The 18,950-nt window shown below is 39.7% G+C and overlaps 1 protein-coding gene across 1 annotated transcript in view; it reads right to left on the bottom strand.

The window, feature by feature from the left end:
* FAF2 (Fas associated factor family member 2) overlaps positions 1 to 16,245 on the bottom strand; it is a 59,882-nt gene extending 43,637 nt beyond the window's left edge. Inside the window, exon 1 of the mRNA XM_079915438.1 lies at positions 16,147 to 16,245. Coding sequence (XP_079771564.1) covers positions 16,147 to 16,209 — 63 coding nt within the window. The 5' untranslated portion in view covers positions 16,210 to 16,245. The remainder of the gene's footprint in view (positions 1 to 16,146) is intronic.
* Between the last annotated feature and the right edge of the window lie 2,705 nt (positions 16,246 to 18,950).

The raw sequence follows: 18,950 nt of genomic DNA, 5'->3' as shown, positions 1-18,950 counted from the left end.
TCATTTCTGGCACTCTCACCAAACGGTAGTTTAAAAACACACGAACACAGAGGAAGCATTTAACATCAAATCTTCAATTTTATTACGTTACTGTTTTTTGCTATTCATTTTAAGGAAAAATATAATATGGAGAAATAGCCACTAAGATTTCCTAAATATGTCAAATGACCCTCAACTGGCCCAAAAGAAAATTGGCAGAATTAATCCTTATCAATATCCACCTCGAAGATATGCTTCTAGAAGAATATCTGTAATACAGATATTCTTTTATACTACTCTGCCAATTACACAGATGTTATTCCTTGAAACACTTAAAGGAGTGCAAAAACAAACAGGGATGCCCAGCCCATTCTGAAGAAATAACCCAAAACTTGAACCAACTTGATCATAAATGCCTGTGATTGTTACATAAAAATGTAACAAACGAAGCCTAGCAAGCACTACTGAATCAGTCTGTCAAAAAGCTTCTGAGAGGACAATAACTGTGTTCTTGAATAAGAAGATTCAACAGCATAAAGATGTCAATCACATCCCCTCAAATTCATTTTATAAATTTAATAAAATTTCAATTTTGAGAAGCTGATTATAAAGTTCTTTTGAGGGCTTCCCTGGTGGCGCAGTGGTTGAGAGTCCGCCTGCCGATTCAGGGGAAACGGGTTCGTGCCCTGGTCCGGGAAGATCCCACATGCCGCGGAGCGGCTAGGCCCGTGAGCCATGGCTGCTGAGCCTGCGCGTCCGGAACCTGTGCTCCGCAATGGGAGAGGCCACAACAGTGACAGGCCCGCGTACAGAAAAAAAAAAAAAAAAAAATTCCTAATATATAAAGATTTTTTTTAAATACAGAAGAAAAAGGATGGGACTTCCCTGGCAGTCCAGTGGTTGGGGTTCCACACTTCCACTCTCAGGGGGGCATGGGTTCGATCCCCTGGTCGGGGACTGGGATCCCGCATGCCGTGCAGCGCGGCCAAAAAACCCAAAAAACAAACAAACAAAATGACAACCCCCCCCAAAAAAAAACCAAAAAACCCAGAAGAAAAGGATAACTTGCTACAAAAGTGGGTAAGAAAAAGTGGACGATTCATAGAAAAATAAACTCAAATGGCCCTTATATATATGAAAAGTTGATCAACCTCACTCATAAGGAAAAAGTAAATTAAAACTATACTGGGACTTCCCTGGTGGCGCAGTGGTTGAGAGTCCGCCTGCTGATGCAGGGGACACGGGTTCGTGCCCCGGTCTGGGAAGATCCCACATGCAGCGGAGCGGCTGGGCCCGTAAGCCATGGCCGCTGAGCCTGCGCGTCTGGAGCCTGTGCTCCACAACGGGAGAGGCCACAGCAGTGAGAGGCCCGCGTACGGCAAAAAAAAAAACAAAACACTATACTGAATTTGACAACACACTCTGTTGGTGAGGTTGCCAGGGGCCCATACATTGTTAGTGGGAATACAAAATGGTACAATCCTCATGTAGGAAAATTTGGCAATATCTAGCAACACTACAGATTCGTATACATATATATAAGCATTTAATCCTTTGACCCAGAAATCTTTCTACGAATCTATCCCAAAGACACACTAGCAAAAAATAAAATGTTGGTACACAAGGCTACTTATTGCTCTATTATTTATTACAGCAAAAGATGAGAAATAACCTAAACATCCATCAATCTAAATTACGGTATGTCCATACAATAGAGTATTATACAGCTGTAAATACTTAAGAGAAATAAATCCCTATACTGCTATGCAGTGATCACCAGGAGATAATAAGTATAAAAGACAGTTGGAGAAAAGTGTGTAATATACATCACCATTTATCTTTTTTAAAAGGGAGGGGTCCACAAATATATACACTTATTACTTAGATTTTTTAAAAGAAAGGTTTTTGTTTTTGTTTTAATTCTAAACTTCTCTGCAGGGGAAGGCAGGGAACAGGGTATAAGAGAGAATAACAGAAGTTAGAGTTCTCTAAATATATTGTTACATGTAGATTTGACTTTGGAATCCTGCAGCTGTTTTATAAAACAAAATTTAGAAAAAGCAGCAGCAACAATTTCTAAACATCAGAAGCAAAAATCAAGTGTAGAGTTGGTAGCATAACTATCCAAAATGAAATTATCCCACATGACTTTAAAACACAGTAAACTGACTATACATTCTGCAATAAAAGGGCTTAAATTGTTTTAAACAATCAAATTGTTGTTACTAGTAAGGGTATTATTATTTTGAGACAAAGTGTTGATTATGTGATAAGGCAAATGAATAATCATGTTAATCTCATTAAGAACCAATTTTTTGGGTATGGAGAAAGAAGAGAGGTAAAATGTAGGGCTGAATTTGAATTGGCAGTCCTGAATTTGAATTGGAAATATCAAATTGTTTTATCATGAATTAAATAAATACAAACATATGTGTGTGTCTGTACTATATATTATATGTATTTCCTACTTCTGTTAACTAAAAAGTTCTAGACCAACCCAACAGCGATGAGCACTCATAGCTACCAGACCTGTGGCATCTAAATATAATTTCTTACCAAAAAGTAACAAGGTTTCCTGGAGAAACACCTGATTCTAGAAAATGCACAAGATGAGTCAAACATCTTACAACGTCAAAAAGCTAAAAACCTATCAAGGACTACTGGGGCCATGACAATATGATAAAAGTCTTCAGGAAAAATAATACAAGCCTCTTCCAAATTACAAATTCAAACGGTAAATCTTTTCTGTGACTCTGAAAAAATAAAATTATGTAAATACTAGGATTTCCTAAAAAATAAAACTCATTAGGAGCCAATCTAAATAGACTCACAGGGCTTCCCTGGTGGTGCAGTGGTTGAGAGTCCGCCTGCTGATGCAGGGGACACGGGTTCGTGCCCCGGTCCAGGAAGATCCCACATGCTGCGGAGCGGCTGGGCCCGTGAGCCATGGCCTCTGAGCCTGCGCGTCCGGAGCCTGTGCTCCGCAACAGGAGAGGCCACAACGGTGAGAGGCCCACGTACGCAAATAAATAAATAAATAAATGAATAGACTCACAATTGTCAAAGATGGCACAACCTAAGCCTTAATAAGCACAACGGCAATGAAATGTAATACGTTAAATATATTTACATCCATGAGTTCACTGCAAATTTTAAAACTCTACAATTCAAATTTTAAAAATCTCAGTGGTAAACAAATGACCTAATGAACCTAATGAAACTTAAAAGCTTTTGCACAGCAAAGGAAACCATAAATAAGACGAAAAGACAACCCTCAGAATGGGAGAAAATATTTGCAAAGGAAGCAGCTGACAAAGGATTCATGTCCAAAATTTACAAGCAGCTCATGCAGCTCAATATCAAAAAAACAAAGAACCCAACCCATAAATGGGCAGAAGACCTAAACAGACATTTCTCCAGAGAAGATATACAGACTGCCAACAAACACATGAAAGAATGCTCAACATCACGAATCATTAGAGAAATGCAAATCAAAACTACAATGAGGTATCACCTCATACCAGTCAGAATGGCCATTATCAAAAAATCTACAAACAGTAAATGCTGGAGAGGGTGTGGAGAAAAGGGAACCCTTTTGTACTGTTGGTGGGAGTGTAAATTGATACAGCCACTATGGAGAACAGTATGGAGGTTCCTTAAAAAACTAAAAATAGAACTACCATACGACCCAGCAATCCCACTACCGGGCATATACCCTGAGAAAACCATAATTCAGAAAGAGTCATGTGCCACAATGTTCATTGCAGCTCTATTTACAATAGCCAGGACATGGAAGCAACCTAAGTGTCCGTCGACAGATGAATGGATAAAGAAGATGTGGCACATATATACAACAGAATATCACTCAGCCATACAAAGAAACAAAATTGAGTTATTTGTAGTGAGGTGGATGAACCTAGAGTCTGTCATACAGAGTGAAGTAAGTCAGAAAGAGAAAAACAAATACCGTATGCTAACACATATATATGGAAACTAAAAAAAAATAAAAGGTTCTGAAGAACCTAGGGGCAGGACAGGAATAAAGACGCAGACGTAGAGAATGGACTTGAGGACATGGGGAGTGGGAAGGGTACGCTGGGACGAAGTGAGAGAGTGGCATGGACTTATATATACTACCAAATGTGAAACAGATAGCTAGTGGGAAGCAGCCGCATAACAAACGGAGATCAGCTCAGTGCTTTGTGACCACCTAGAGGGGTGGGTTAGGGAGGAGATATGGAGATATATGTATATGTATAGCTGATTCACTTTGTTATAAAGTAGAAACTAACACACCACTGTAAAGCAATTATACTCCAATAAAGATGTTAAAAAAAAAAATCTCAGTGGGACTTCCCTGGTGGCGCAGTGCTTAAGAATCCACCCGCCAATGTAGGGGAAATGGGTTCGAGCCCTGGGCCGGGAAGATCCCACATGCCGCAGAGCAACTAAGCCCGTGCGCCACAACTACTGAGCCTTCACTCTAGAGCCCACGTGCCACAACTACTGAAGCCTGCGTGCCTAGAGCCTGTGCTCCGCAACAAGAGAAGCCACCACAATGAGAAGCCTGCGCACCGCAACAAAGAGTAGCCCCCTCTTGCCGCAACTAGAGAAAGTCCATGTGCAGCAACGAAGACCCAACACAGCCAAAAATAAATAAATAAATAAATAAAAATTTAAAAAATCTCAATGGTTACTTCATAGGATGCTAGGAATCAACTCATTATTTAAAAACTAATAAATAATTGAAAGGATCAAATGTTTATCCTGCCTTTATTATATACACTATAACTCGGTGTAACTAAACAGGGGAGGGAACATGTATCTTTATCCCTATTAACAAATAAAGAAGGGCTGACAGCGTCAGAATGTCATCATTTTGTATGAAAAGGTTAGGCAAAAACTAATGCTAATCTTGTGGAAAATGTATCTAAGGATACTAAAACTAAGCTAAATTTGAATTTTCAAGTGAAAAATCTTTACAAAGTTTAACTGTCAACACTTTAAATTCCCAAATCACAGGGTTAATTCTGTAAATTTGAAAAATATCAGACAAGTCTTCTGTATATAAAATATTTTCTATATGTATCCTTTTTGAAGAGGACTTGCACTCCTTCGAGTATACATTAGGCTACTTGATAAGTGTTTCTTATCTTCTAACTCCAGTTTTAAAAAAGGAGGACAGTTTTGCAAATTTTCAGTTCTACCCTTTATTAAATATTCCCTGGAAAAATAAAGAGAAATGTAACAAAACATGTGTACAATTGAACATTCTCCAAAACTGCCCCTTTTTTTGATAGAGCCCTAGTATTTATCAGGTACTTTACTTGCGTTGTCTCATATAACCCTTTTAAGAACCCAAGACACCCTTTCAGGATAAAAACCTAACTGGGAATAGAAGGGAACTTTGTCACCCTGATCTAAGAAACACTCGCAGCTAACATAATAATGGTCAAAGACTGATGATTTCCTCCTAAGATCAGGAACAAGACAAAGATATTTACTCTTGCCATTTTTATTCAACATTATACTAAAACTAAGCAAGAAGGAAAAAAAAGAAATAAAACTATCTATTCACATGTGACATAATCTTGTATATAGAAAAAACTAAGAAATTTACAAAAAAACTAATAGAGAACTAATAGAGTTCAACCAAGTTGTACGATATGAGATCAATATACAAGAATCAGTTATAGTTCTATATGGTAGTAATGAACGACCTGAAAATAAAATTAAGAAAACATTTCCTTTCCCAGTACCTTCAAAAAGAATAAACTTAATAAAAGAAGTGCAAGATTTGTACACAGAAAACTACAAAACATCGAGAGAAACTAAAGATGACTTAAATAAATGGAAAGACTTCTCATATTCATGGATTGACAGACTTAATATTGTTAAGATGGCAATGCTCCCCATACTGATCTAGAGTAACAGCAATCCCTATCAAAGACCCAGCTGCCTTTTTTTGCAGAAATTGACAAGGTGATCCCAAAATTTATTTGGTAATGAAAGGGATCCAGAATAGCCAAAACACTTTTGAAAAAGAACAAAGTTGGAGGACTCATACTTCCTGATCACACTTATTACACAACTGCAATAATCAAGGCAGTGTAGATACAGATAAGGGTAGACACAGATCAATGGAACAGAAATGAATCCAGAAATAAACCTTTAGTTATGGTCAACTGATCTTAAACAAGGGTTTCAAGGTTATTCAATAGGGAAAGAATAATCTTTACAAGAAATGGTGTTGGGAATACTGGATATCCACAACCAAATGAATGAAGTTGGACCCCCACCTCATATCCATTAACTAAAAATGGATCAGACCTTATGTGTAAGAACCAGAACTACAAAAGTCTTAAAAGAAAACAGGTGTAAATCTTTGTAACCCTGGATTAGACCATGGTTTCTAAGACATGACCAAAGCACAGGCAACAAAAGATAAAACATTAAACTGGACTTCATGAAATTAAAAAACTTCAAAAGACACGATTAAGTGAAAAGACAACCCACAGAATGGGAGAATATTTTTGCCAATGATATATCTGATAAAGGACTTATATTCAGAATATATAAAGAACTCTTAACAACCCAACAACAAAAGACAAATAGCCCAAGTAAAACATGGGCAAAGGACAAAAATAAACCCACACACCTATAGTCAATTAATCAATGACAAAGGAGGCAAGAATATACAATGGGGAAAAGACAGTCTCTTCAACAAGTGGTGTTGGGAAAGCTGGACAGCTACAATGAAATTAGAACACTCCCTCACACCATACACAAAAATAAAAATAGTTTAAAGACCTACATATGACACATGATGCCATAAAACTCCTAAAAGAGAACATAGGCAAAACATACTCGAACATAAATCATAGCAATGTTTTCTTAGATCATCTCCCAAGGCAAAAGAAATAAACACAAAAATAAACAAATGGGACCTAATCAAACTTAAAGGCTTTTGCACAGCAAAAGAAACCATCAAAAAAACGAAAAGACAACGGAATGGTAGAATGGTAGAAAATATTTGCAAATGATGTGACTGACAAGGGGTTAACATCCAAAATATATGAACATCTGATACAACTCAATATCAAAAAAAACAAACAACCCAATCAAAAAATGGGCCGGGACTTCCCCGGTGGTCCAGTGGCAAAGAATCCACCTTCCAATGCAGGGGACACGGGTTTGATCCCTGGTCGGGGAAATAAGATCCCACATGCCACGGGACAACTAAGCCTGCACACCACAACTACTGAGCTCGTACACCTCAACTAGAGAGCCCCCGTGCCGCAAACTACAGAGCCCGTGCGCTCTGGGGCCCACATGCCACAACTACAGAGCCCACGTGCCCTGGAGCCTGGGCGCCACAACTAGAGAGAGAAAACCCACACACCACAACTAGAGAGAAATCCACGTGACACAACAAAGAGTCCGTGTGCCACAATAAAGATACCATGTGCTGCAACTAAGATCCGACACAGCCAACCAGCCAGCCAGCCAGCCATAAATAAATTTATTTTAAAAAAGGGCAGAAGACCAAAATAGACATTTCTCCAAAGAAGACACACAGATGGCAACAGGCACATGAAAAGGTGTTCAAACATCACTAGTTATTAGAGAAATGCAAATCAAAACCACAGTGAGGCATCACCTCACACCTGTCAGAAGGGCTATTATCAAAAAGAACACAAATAACAAATGTTGGAGAGGATGTAGAGAAAAGAGAAACCTTATACACTGTTGGTGGGAAAGTAAATTGGTGCAGCCACTGTGGAAAACAGTATGGAGGTTTCTCAAAAAACTAAAAATAGAACTACCATACGACCCAGCAATTCCACTCCTGGTGGGTATATATCCAAAAACACAAAAACCCACACCAATTTGAAAAGATACATACACCCCAATGTTCACAGCAGCATTATTTACAATTGCCATTATATGGAAGCAACCTAAGTGTCCATCAACAGATGAATGGATAAAGAAGATGTAGTATATATACACAATGGAATACTACTCGGCTATAAAAAAGGGTGAAGTTTTTGCCACTTGCGGCAACACTGATGGACTTGGAAGGTATTATGCTAAGTTAAATAAGTCAGACAGAGAAAGACAAATACTGTATGATATCACTTATATGTAGAATCTAAAAAATACTATAAACTAGTGAATATAACAAAAAAGAAGCAGACTCTCCAATATAGAGAACAAACTAGTGGTTACCAGTGGGGAGAAGGGGGAAGGAGTGATATATGGACAGGGGATTAAGAGGTACAAACAACTATGTGTAAAATAAGCTACAAGGATATATTGTACAACATGGGGAATATAGCCAACATTTTATAATAACTATAATTGGAGTATAACCTTTAAAACTTGCAAACCACTACATTGTATACCTGTAGCTTATATAATATTGTATACCAACTATGCTTCAGTTAAAAAAAAAAGATGTAGTGTGTATATACACACACATATACACACAAAATGGAATAGTACTCAGCCATAAAAAAGAATGATATATTGCCATTTGCAGCAACATGGACCTAGAGAATATCATACTAAATGAAGTGAGACAGCGAAAGACAAATATTATATGATATCACATATGTGGAATCTAAAAAAATAGTACAAATGAATCTATATACAAAACAGAAACGGATTCACAGACATAGAAAACAAACTTATGGTTACCAAAGGGGAAAAGAAGAAAGGGGAGGGATAAATTAGAAGTATGGGATTAAAAGATACAAACTACCATACATAAAATAGATAAGCAACAAGGATTTACTGTGAAACAAAGGGAACTATATTCAGTACCTTGTAATAACCTATAATGGAAAAATATCTGAAAAAAATATAACTGGATCATTTTGCTATACACCTGAAACACAACATTGTAAGTTAACTACACTTCAATTTTTAAAAAATGGGCAAAAGATTTGATTTTTGTATCTCCAAAAGAAGACACACAAATGGCCAATAAGCATATGAAAAGATGCTCAACCATCTTTTCAGTCATTAGGGAAATGCAAATCAAAACGAGATTAAACGAGATTAATACCTCACGCTTACCAGGATGGTTTCAAAGATGGATGATTAACAAATGTTAGTGCAGATGTGGAGAAACTGGAACCTTCGCATACTACTGGTAGGGAAAATGGTATAATTGCATTGGAAAAACTGTTTGGCAATTTCTCAAAAAGTTAAACAGAGGTACCATGTGACCCAGCAATTCTACTCCTAGGAGAACTGAAAATATGTCCAAAAAAAATTGGTATACAAATATTCATAGCAGCATCAATATTAATAGCTGAAAAATTGAAACAATAAAAATGGCCATCAACTGATAAAATGGATAAACAAAATGTGGTTTATCCACACAATGAAACATTATTGGCCATAAAAAGGAATGAAGTACTGATATAGGCTACAATATGGATGAACCTTGAAAACATTATGCTAAGTGCAAGAAGCCAGGCACAAAAGGCTGTACAGTGTATGCTTCCATTTATACCAAATGCCCAGAATTGGCAAAATCTATGGAGACAGAATATAGATTAGTGGTTGCCAGGGGTTAGAAGGAGAGAAGAATGGAGAGTGACTGCTAATGGGTTTCTTTTTGAGGTGATGAAAATGCTCTGGAAGTAAATAGTGGTAATGGTTGCACAACTTTGTAAATACACTAAAAACCACTGAACTGCACACTTTAAAAGGGTTAATTTAAGATACGACAATTATATCACAATAAAATTGTTATTAAAAAAAAAGAGCCCAAGAGACAAAACTAGAAAATTAGTAATGATCAGAAAACATGATAAGAAATTCGATAGAAGATCAAAAAAATCAAGATAAATGTACAAAATGCAACAGCATTTTTATTAGTAACCATTTAGAAATAAAGAGATATCCCATTCACAGGGTGACCAAAACTACAAAATACCTAGGAATAAGTGTAATAAGGAATATCCAAAAACTAGAGGAAAGTTAAAAAAAAATTTTAAAGGACATGTGACATCTGAATAAAGAAATGTACATGTGCCTGAATTTCAACCAGTCCCAAATTATTATTTTAAGCAATTCCAATAATTCCACGGCTGCACAAAATGATTTTTTTTAAACATCTTTTTTTTTTTTTTTGCGATACGCGGGCCTCTCACTGTTGTGGCCTCCCCCGTTGCGGAGCACAGGCTCAGCGGCCATGGCTCACGGGCCTAGCCGCTCTGCGGCATGTGGGATCTTCCCGGACCGGGGCACGAACCCGTGTCCCCTGCATCAGCAGGCGGACTCTCAACCACTGCGCCACCAGGGAAGCCCTAAACATCTTTATTGGAATATAACTGCTTTACAATGGTGTGTTAGTTTCTGCTTTAGAACAAAGTGAATCAGCTACACATATACATATATCCCCATAGCTCTTCCCTCTGGCGTCTCCCTCCCTCCCACCTGCCCTATCCCACCCCTGTAGGTGGTCACAAAGCACTGAGCTGATCTCCCTGTGCTATGTGGCTACTTCCCACTAACTATTATTTTACATTTGGTAGTGATATGTCCTTGCCACTCTCTCACTTCATCTCAGCTTCCCCTTCCCCGTGTCCTCAAGTCCATTCTCTACATCTGCATCTTTATTCCTGTCCTGCCCCTAGGTTCTTCAGAACCATTTTGGGTTTTTTAGATTCCATATATATGTGTTAGCATACGGTATTTGTTTTTCTCTTTCTGACTTACTTCACTCTGTATGACAGACTCTAGATCCATCCACCTCACTATAAATAACTCAATTTCATTTCTTTTTATGGCTGAGTAATATTCCGTTGTATATATGTGCCACATCTTCTTTATCCATTCATCTGTCGACGGACACTTAGGTTGCTTCCATGTCCTGGCTATTGTAAATAGAGCTGCAATGAACATTGTGGTACATGACTCTTCTGAATTATGGTTTTCTCAGGGTATACGCCCAGTAGTGGGATTGCTGGGTCGTATGGTAGTTCTATTTTTAGTTTTTTAAGGAACGTCCATACTGTTCTCCATAGTGGCTCACAAAATGATTTTTAAATGTACATGAAAGAACTTGTAAGAATTACCAATAATTAAAAAAAAGAATAGGGAAGGAGTCCTGTCCTATCAGGTATTATCAGTAAAATTTGGTAGAAAGCTATTATTATTAATTCAGTAATGCCACTAGCAAATAGGTTATCGAAAACAGAGTACACTATGATAAACAGGACTACTCAAATCAGTTGGGGGAGGGATTGACTATTCAGCTAAACTATAGTCTTTCCTGGAAAAAAGCAAGTTTGGGTTCTCATCTCATACATACAAAAAATTAATTCCACATGGAGTAAAGATCTGATTTTAACAAGAAATCTATAAAATATTTTGAAGAAAACAAAAGAGAACATATGTATAATGTCATTAAGTAGAAGGCATTCTTAGACAAAACAGAAAATCCAAAAGCCAGAACGAAAAAAATGCCAATTTGATGACATAATTTTAAATAAGGGTAAGTGAAGAGATTAATGATCAAAGATAAATGTCACGAAAGAAAATATTTGCTATACATGACCAGTATACATAAAGAACTCGTACAAACTGATAAGAAAATGTCAAATAATCCAATAGAAAATGAACAAAGGATAAACAGGGAATTTATACAATAACTAACCATAAGTAGCCAAAAGGAGCTCAATCTCATCCATAATCAGGAGTTTATAGAACGGAATTCAATCTTAAAATCAGCACTTTTTATTCTGCAAACAGAAAACAAACCTTCCATAATACCATGGGACACCTGCAAAGCCAATCCGTCACTCTTATGTCCCTACTCTTTCCCATTTGAAATAGCTTAAAACAAGTGTTTGCATTAGCTGTTCAAACTCAACTGACTGCAAAACAAAATCAAAAACTACAAACACCACTACGACTAGAAATGCAAATTAAAACAAGGACTCTGAAAATTTAATCAGATTAACAAAAACTGAAAAGACACCATCCAGTGCTGGCAAGGATGTGGGGAAACTGGTCGTCTCACATCCTCTTGGTGAGAGTGTGAGCTGCCAAAACTCCCTGGAAAGCAGTCTAGCAGTAGCTATTAAAATTTACAACGTACATTGTTTTGACCCAGTAACACCACATTTTTAGGATTCTGTTTAGAATTAAAAGCCCTGCTATGTCAGCAGTATCCCCTAGGATCCTTAACTTCCGGAACACTTCCTTCATCTTCATGGTCTAACTGAAACTTGGCTCTTCCCTGAAGATACTCCCCCTGAAGCCCTCTCTCCCATTTTCTCTCTCATACCTGTGGGTATGGAAGGGAGAGAACGGTCCTCCTTGTTCATTCCCACTTTGGGGGATTCTTCTTCCCTTCTCCTTAAAAAGTCCATCTTCACGTAGAGAAGATTAAGAGAATTAACATTAGTGATGATGTCCAGGATTAGAATCACACTTTTGGACTTCCTTTGCTGTGTTCTCTTTCTTCAAAGTGTCCCATACTGTTTCTATTGGCCCTACTCACCTACCTGTTGTTGAAAACAAATCAAAACCTAGGGCCAGAGCGGCAGTGCTAGGTAGTAAGAAAGAGAATCCAGAGTTCTGGATTCAAATCTAAGCTCATCACTGACCTTAGGTAAATTATCTCCTGATCCTAGTTTACTCAACAATACCAGAACCTACACCATGTTTACTGGGAGGACTTAAAGATACAATGGATCTAGAGCACTTTCGATAAAGTAAATGCTCAATAAGTGTTTAAACAATGTCAAAAACAAAAACACCTTCGAATCTCAAAATTTCATACTGCTGTACAAGCAGAAAAGGACTGTTTCTTCCTCTATTGGCCATGTATAGCTCCTTTAGTTGCTTCTCTCTTTATCCATGTCATCCTTCTCCAGGTGTTCAAACAGCAACCTAGAGGCAGTAAACCAAGACACCAGGGGAATCGGCTATACCTGGAAATTTGGAAACATGGACTTCAATACAACTGACCTTCCCCATATTTGTATTAGCTCCTCTTAAAACTCATTACTTCCCATTTAAAGAAAATGGGGAAAGCCTAAAATAAATATGGCATTAGTTATTCATATTCAACTGCTTGTAAAATAAACAGGAGAAAGTAACTAGAAGAATCTTAAAAGACATCAAACAGACTTAGAAGCCTGCTAAATATAACCTAAGGAGTTCCAATCAAATCATATGTCACAAAAAAAGTGAAATAGAGGAAACCTGAGATTTCCAAAATATTTCACTTTTGCTAATTTCGATATATCAAATGAAGCAACTTATTGAAAACTGACTCCTAGCAGTGTCATCCTGTTCTGTCCTAACCCCTGTGGAGATTCCAAGCACATGCTCCATACTGTTAGTGAAGCAAAGCTGAAACCTAGTGTTATTTCACTCTCTAGTTGAAAAAATCTTTGATGGCTCTTCAAGCCTACAGATTTAAGTTTAAACCATTGAGCACAGGCCTCCAAAATCTGGCTGTAATTTACCTTTCCAGTGTTATTTTCATCTTCCAATTCTCTAAATCCATCACAACAAACACATTCTACATTATTTCATATCCATGCCTCAGCTTTGAACATACTCCTGCCCACCACCTGTTATTCCATTCCTCCTTCAAAGCAGCAAAGTACAGTGGAAAGGGTCCAGCTTTTAAGTTCAGATCCAGATCCACTAGATTTCTAATTCTAATTTCATCCCCACTACTTAAGAGCTTAATGATCTGGAGCAAATACTTTACTAGACCTGTTTCCTTACCTAGGAGGAGGCATATCACCTGTGGCACTTTTACAAGGCTATTGTGAGGATTAAGCATAATGGTTCTAAACTATCTAGCACCATACCTAAGGCACGGTAGAAACTTAATGGTAACTACTGAGCCATCCTTCTTTCCCCCTCCATCCTCATCAATACTATCATTTCCTAAATTTCCACAGCACTTTGTTTATACTACTATGTATATTACACCATGAGCACTAATATACTGCAGAATACTCATTATTTATGTATGTGTCTGGCTTTTCCATTAGGTTATAAGCAAGATGGTTATGGGTATGGATTTCTAAATCTCTGCCACTTACCACCTGAGCAAGTTATTTGACCTCGCAGAACCTGTTTCTTCATTAATAAACTGAATTGGGGTTAACACCTTACAGTGTTACAAAAAGGTTTAAAAGAGTTAATGTACATCAAATACCTCGTATAACGCTTGACACCTAGTAAATTTCAGAGGATGTTAATGGTAATCTGGATGATGAACCTGACCCAAGCAACTGCTTAAAGAATACACAAATGTAAAATGTATTTGTCTTATTAAATCCAATTTCATAAAGCAATCTTAATACAACTTTAACCTGCTACTCACCTCTCTTACTGATAGAGACAGCCAATGAAGACAAAAACAGAGATTCCTATGCACTTTATCTCAGAAATGCTACCACATATTCATGTTCTTCCAGGACCAGACTAAGTACTTCACGACTTATGGTTCACCTCACCTCATTACACTTTAAACAACATGGGGGCTTATCCCTCAAGAGTTGTAAGGGATAAAATGATCTGCCAGAGTTAAACAACACTCTGAAATTAGTAGTCTGTAAGGAAGTAGAAGCTAGTTATCTGCTCTTTATTCATTTTAATTCTAATGTGCTGTGTCATCAATTTCTCTACTCAAAACTCCAAACAAATGTCAACTACTTCTATGACAGTATTTTCCAATTTATACACTTCCAACCCACTGCTTGATTTAAGAGAAAACACTTCAAAATTAACTGCAGTGAAATCAAGGAAATCACAGAAAAGTGAGCGCTTGCAAAGAGAAAAAAAATACAGTATTAGAGCATTTGCATTCCACTTTCAGGTGTACACTGCTACTTACATGGGTTGTACAGCACACACGTCAAGAGCTCAGGAAGGGTTCTGGAAAGATGGACCTGGTTTTAAATCTGACATCACAACTTACTAGCTGTGTAACCTAAGCATGTTACTTCTTAAACCTCATATCCCTCATCTCTAAAATAGGGATTGTAACAGTATGACTCTCATAGGGTTGCATTAAATACAATAATGTATATTAAGTGTTTCAGGAAAGTACTTACAACACCATACTCAATAAATGGTATTCTATCCATTTGTTGTTATTGCCTGAGCACTAAGGTTTTTGGTAAATATTGTGTAATTAATGAATATTTAGCATATTTTATATTAGGAAATAAGCATACCACTAACTTTAATTCTATCCTAAGTTAAATAATGATTAATAGTTGCAATACGTTTAAGAGCAATTTACTGTTTACAAAGCCCTTTAGACATCCATAAACTCATTTTGATCTCCACAACATCCTTAGGGGATAAACACTTTTAAGATACGTATTCTAGAAATAAAGAAACTGGTACCCATCAGGGTAACACAGAGTCAAGGTTACCTAAGTCTCCTCCAACCAGATTCTCCAGCTCAGGGATAAAGTGCATAGTGTCCAAAGTTCTTAACCCAAACATCCACTAAAAGGAGGCAGATTCCAGCCAAGTTTCCCACCCTCCTCAAGCAGAGTCAAGAACGTGAGCCCAGGAATAAGCCCGGGGTAATAAACCCCGTCAGACGGCACTGATGACATTTCTCATGCACTGTTTCATTACGAGGTGTCCTCCCACATCTTTAGGGCGGGGGCTAATCCTCACCCCACTGCCACCAGAGCGCCCAACACAGGGCCTGGCACCCAAGAGGCCCTCAGTAAACGTTTGTGGAAATGGCATGGGAAGCTGGGAGGAGGCCTTCCAGAGACCCGAAACGAAGTCAACTCCACGGTGGGGATTAAGCATCCCAGTAGATCCACAGTCGTTGGCGGAGAGGGTCCAACCGGTAACCAGGCTGGAAAAAGGATGGCTGAGGACGGGCGCCGCTAAGGGGAACCCGGGAAGCTGACCCTCTTGAGGGGAGAGAGGGGGAGCGGGTCTGCCCGCAGCCATTCCTGGAAGGCTGGGGACCGACAGAGGCTCGGGCGCCGGGGGCAGCAAGCAGGGCAACTGGCGCCTGGGGGGGGAGGAGGCCGCCTGCTGGTCTGAGAAGAATCTCGGGCCCAATCTGAGCAGGGTTCTGGGCTCCTCTAGGGACCAACTCCCTAGCCCGCGGTGGCATTCGCTTCACCGAGTACTCGCTGCTACCTGAAACTGCAGCAGCTTCTCTGTCTGCTCCTGTGTTAGATCCCGCTCCTCAGGCGCCGCCATTTTGCAGCCGCCTCTACGCTTCTGACCCGTCCGCACCGTCACCCGCCGGAAATGACCTCAGCAGCAACCACATCCGGTCTGAACAGCCGCCGGCGCGCAACTGCGTCTGCGCGTGCCGGCCCAACCTGGAGGCGGGAATGGTGACAATTTCCGCCGCTAGAGGGCACCACTCTCGGGCCGATCCCTAACACTTACGAAAATTGTCGGGGGACTGTCTGCCCAAGTCGCCCTTAGGAGTTAGGCGACGAACGGATCTACCAGGGACTTGACTCTCGAATAGATCGCAAAGAACCGAGAGGTCCCGAATGCTCCTCGAGAAGCTTCGGAAATTCACGAATGCCCCTCGGCAGATTTCGCCTTCTTCCTAACCATTTTCATCTCCAATGTTTCTGAATGTTTCTTAGGAAATTGCAGTCGTTCAGAAATATCGGCCGTTTGATTCCTGCCATGATGTTTCCAAAATCCCCTGACCATCTCTCAGGAGGTTCCGAAAGTCCCCGAATACTGGGGGCGTGGTGGGGATGGGGGCGTTTCCCACGCCGCCTTCGAGCCGGAAGCTGTGGAAGATGTGCGCCCCTTGAAAATGGTTGGCTCTTGGCCACCCGGGCACTACCAGCCTTAGGCAGAGCTTTCCGTCCACGCCTCTTGCGACTCTGATCCTGCCTGCCTCAGGCCCTCACTCGTCTCTCTGCCCACTGGCCCGTCTTCCCTGTGACCAACCGAAGGAAGATCCCAGGACTGGGATCAGGAGACTTGGATTCACGTTCTAGTGTCCACCTGGCAAAGTGCTGGACATCTCCGGGCAAACCACCTCCTCTCTGCTCTAGTTTTGCCATTGATGGAATGAGATTCACCAACAGCCCCAGATATGCTGTCTAAGCTCATTCTCCTTGGAAGCAGTCCCCCACCCTTTCCACTGCCTTATCTCCACCCCTCAATGTCTGCCTTCTTCTGCACTTTCCTTGCCCCTTTTAACCCGCCACCTCTCTTCAGGTCTCCATTTTCGTTTCCACTTCTTTTCTCCTGCCACCCGCCTTCTCTGTCCACTGTCCAGAAGGCCTTGGGAGGCAGAGGGTTCATGCTCTGGTGCTTTTCCACAGACTACCCGTCTGACTCCTAGCAAGGCACTCAGCCTCCTGGGCACCCGCTGTCCTCCCCATCTATGGAATCTCACCCCATGAACTTCACAGGGTTGAATTAGGTGAGACAGAACCGGAAGTGCTTTGAAAGCTGAAGTTCCGTGAAGAGTACATTAAAGGATGGAAGGACTTAAGTTTTGGCTATTTCTTTCTTTCAGGCCTGAATCAGGTCTTACTAGGTCTGCACAAACTGCATAACAATGTCCTAGAATTTTTCTTAGACCCTTAAGGTAAAATTGTAAGCAAGTAGAGCCACTTTGGAGAATTTCTTTTACATCAACTCAAAGCTCAAATGAGATGCAGTACTATTCAACGTCTCCAATAATGATGGATCCGGAAGAACTAGATGAGGGATTGCAAAGTCAGGTGCCATCTGGAGTTGTTGCATAATTTTGATTTAAGATGTATTCTTTCCACACACAAACTTTGTGGTTATATTAAACACCATTGAATGTTCTTCTCTTCCTTTAAGACACAGACACCCTTTTAGTCTACATTTCCCTTTTCTTCTTTGAATAAAAGTGTGGCTACAAGAAATATTTTACTTAAAAAAAAAAAAGCAACAGCAACAACAACTCGACCATAGGAATACAATATGGCAAACTGGAGAATCCATTCCCTGGGCAAAGGCGGCTTCTGCTTTTTAGCTGTACCTTTTGGCTTACATGTAAGACCAGTACTGGGGAGGGATTAATTAGGAATTCGGGATTAACAGGTAGATACTACTATATGTAAAATAGATAAACAACAAAGACCTACTGTATAGCACAGGGAACTATATTCAGTATCTTATAATAACTTATAATGGGAAATAATCTGAAAGAGAATATGTGTACGTATATGTATATATATATGTATAACTGAATCACTTTGCTGTACACCTGAAACATTGTAAATTGACTAAACTTCAATTAAAAAAAAAAGAAAACCAGGGCTTCCCTGGTGGTGCATTGGTGAAAAATCCACCTGCCAATGCAGGGGACACAGGTTCGGGTCCTGGTCCGGGAAGATCCCACATGCTACAGAGCAACTAAGCCCATGCACCACAACTACTGAGCCTGCGCTCTAGAACCCGCAAGCCACAACCCCTGAGCCTGTGTGCCACAACTACGGAGGCCCGTGCACCTAGAGCCCGTGCTCCACAACAAGAAAAGCCACTGCAGTGAAAAGCCTGCACACCACAACGAAGAGTAGCCCCTGCTCACCGCAAGGAGAGAAAGCTCGCGCGCCACAAGGAAAACCCAACGCCGCCAAAAATAAACAAATAAAAAAAAAATTAAAAAAAAAGACCAGCATTGCCACAACTTCCCCTTTTCTAAGAGCACCTAACAAATAAGGATCTGTGTATGAAATCTCCCCATTTTGAAATGGTAATAACTAATTCAGTTTTTAAGAAAATTACTGTCAACCATAACTGCAAGCCACATTTCAGCCCATGAGCTACCAGCCCACCCCTCTGACCTAGGCAGAATCCTCATAGCCTCTGTTTGCCACGGGAGAAGCTGGCCTTGGAAGAAACCTAAGCTTTTTTGATAGGTTCAAGATGAAGAGTGTGGAAAGCGGCATCAAATATTGGCTTGCCATCTTCTTTAAGAATAATTT

The sequence above is a fragment of the Stenella coeruleoalba genome (assembly GCF_951394435.1).
Source record: "Stenella coeruleoalba genome assembly, chromosome: 3".
NCBI classification, from domain to species: domain Eukaryota; kingdom Metazoa; phylum Chordata; class Mammalia; order Artiodactyla; family Delphinidae; genus Stenella; species Stenella coeruleoalba.
Note: the sequence above shows the minus strand (reverse complement) of the source record. Positions and strands in the feature narration are given on the sequence as shown.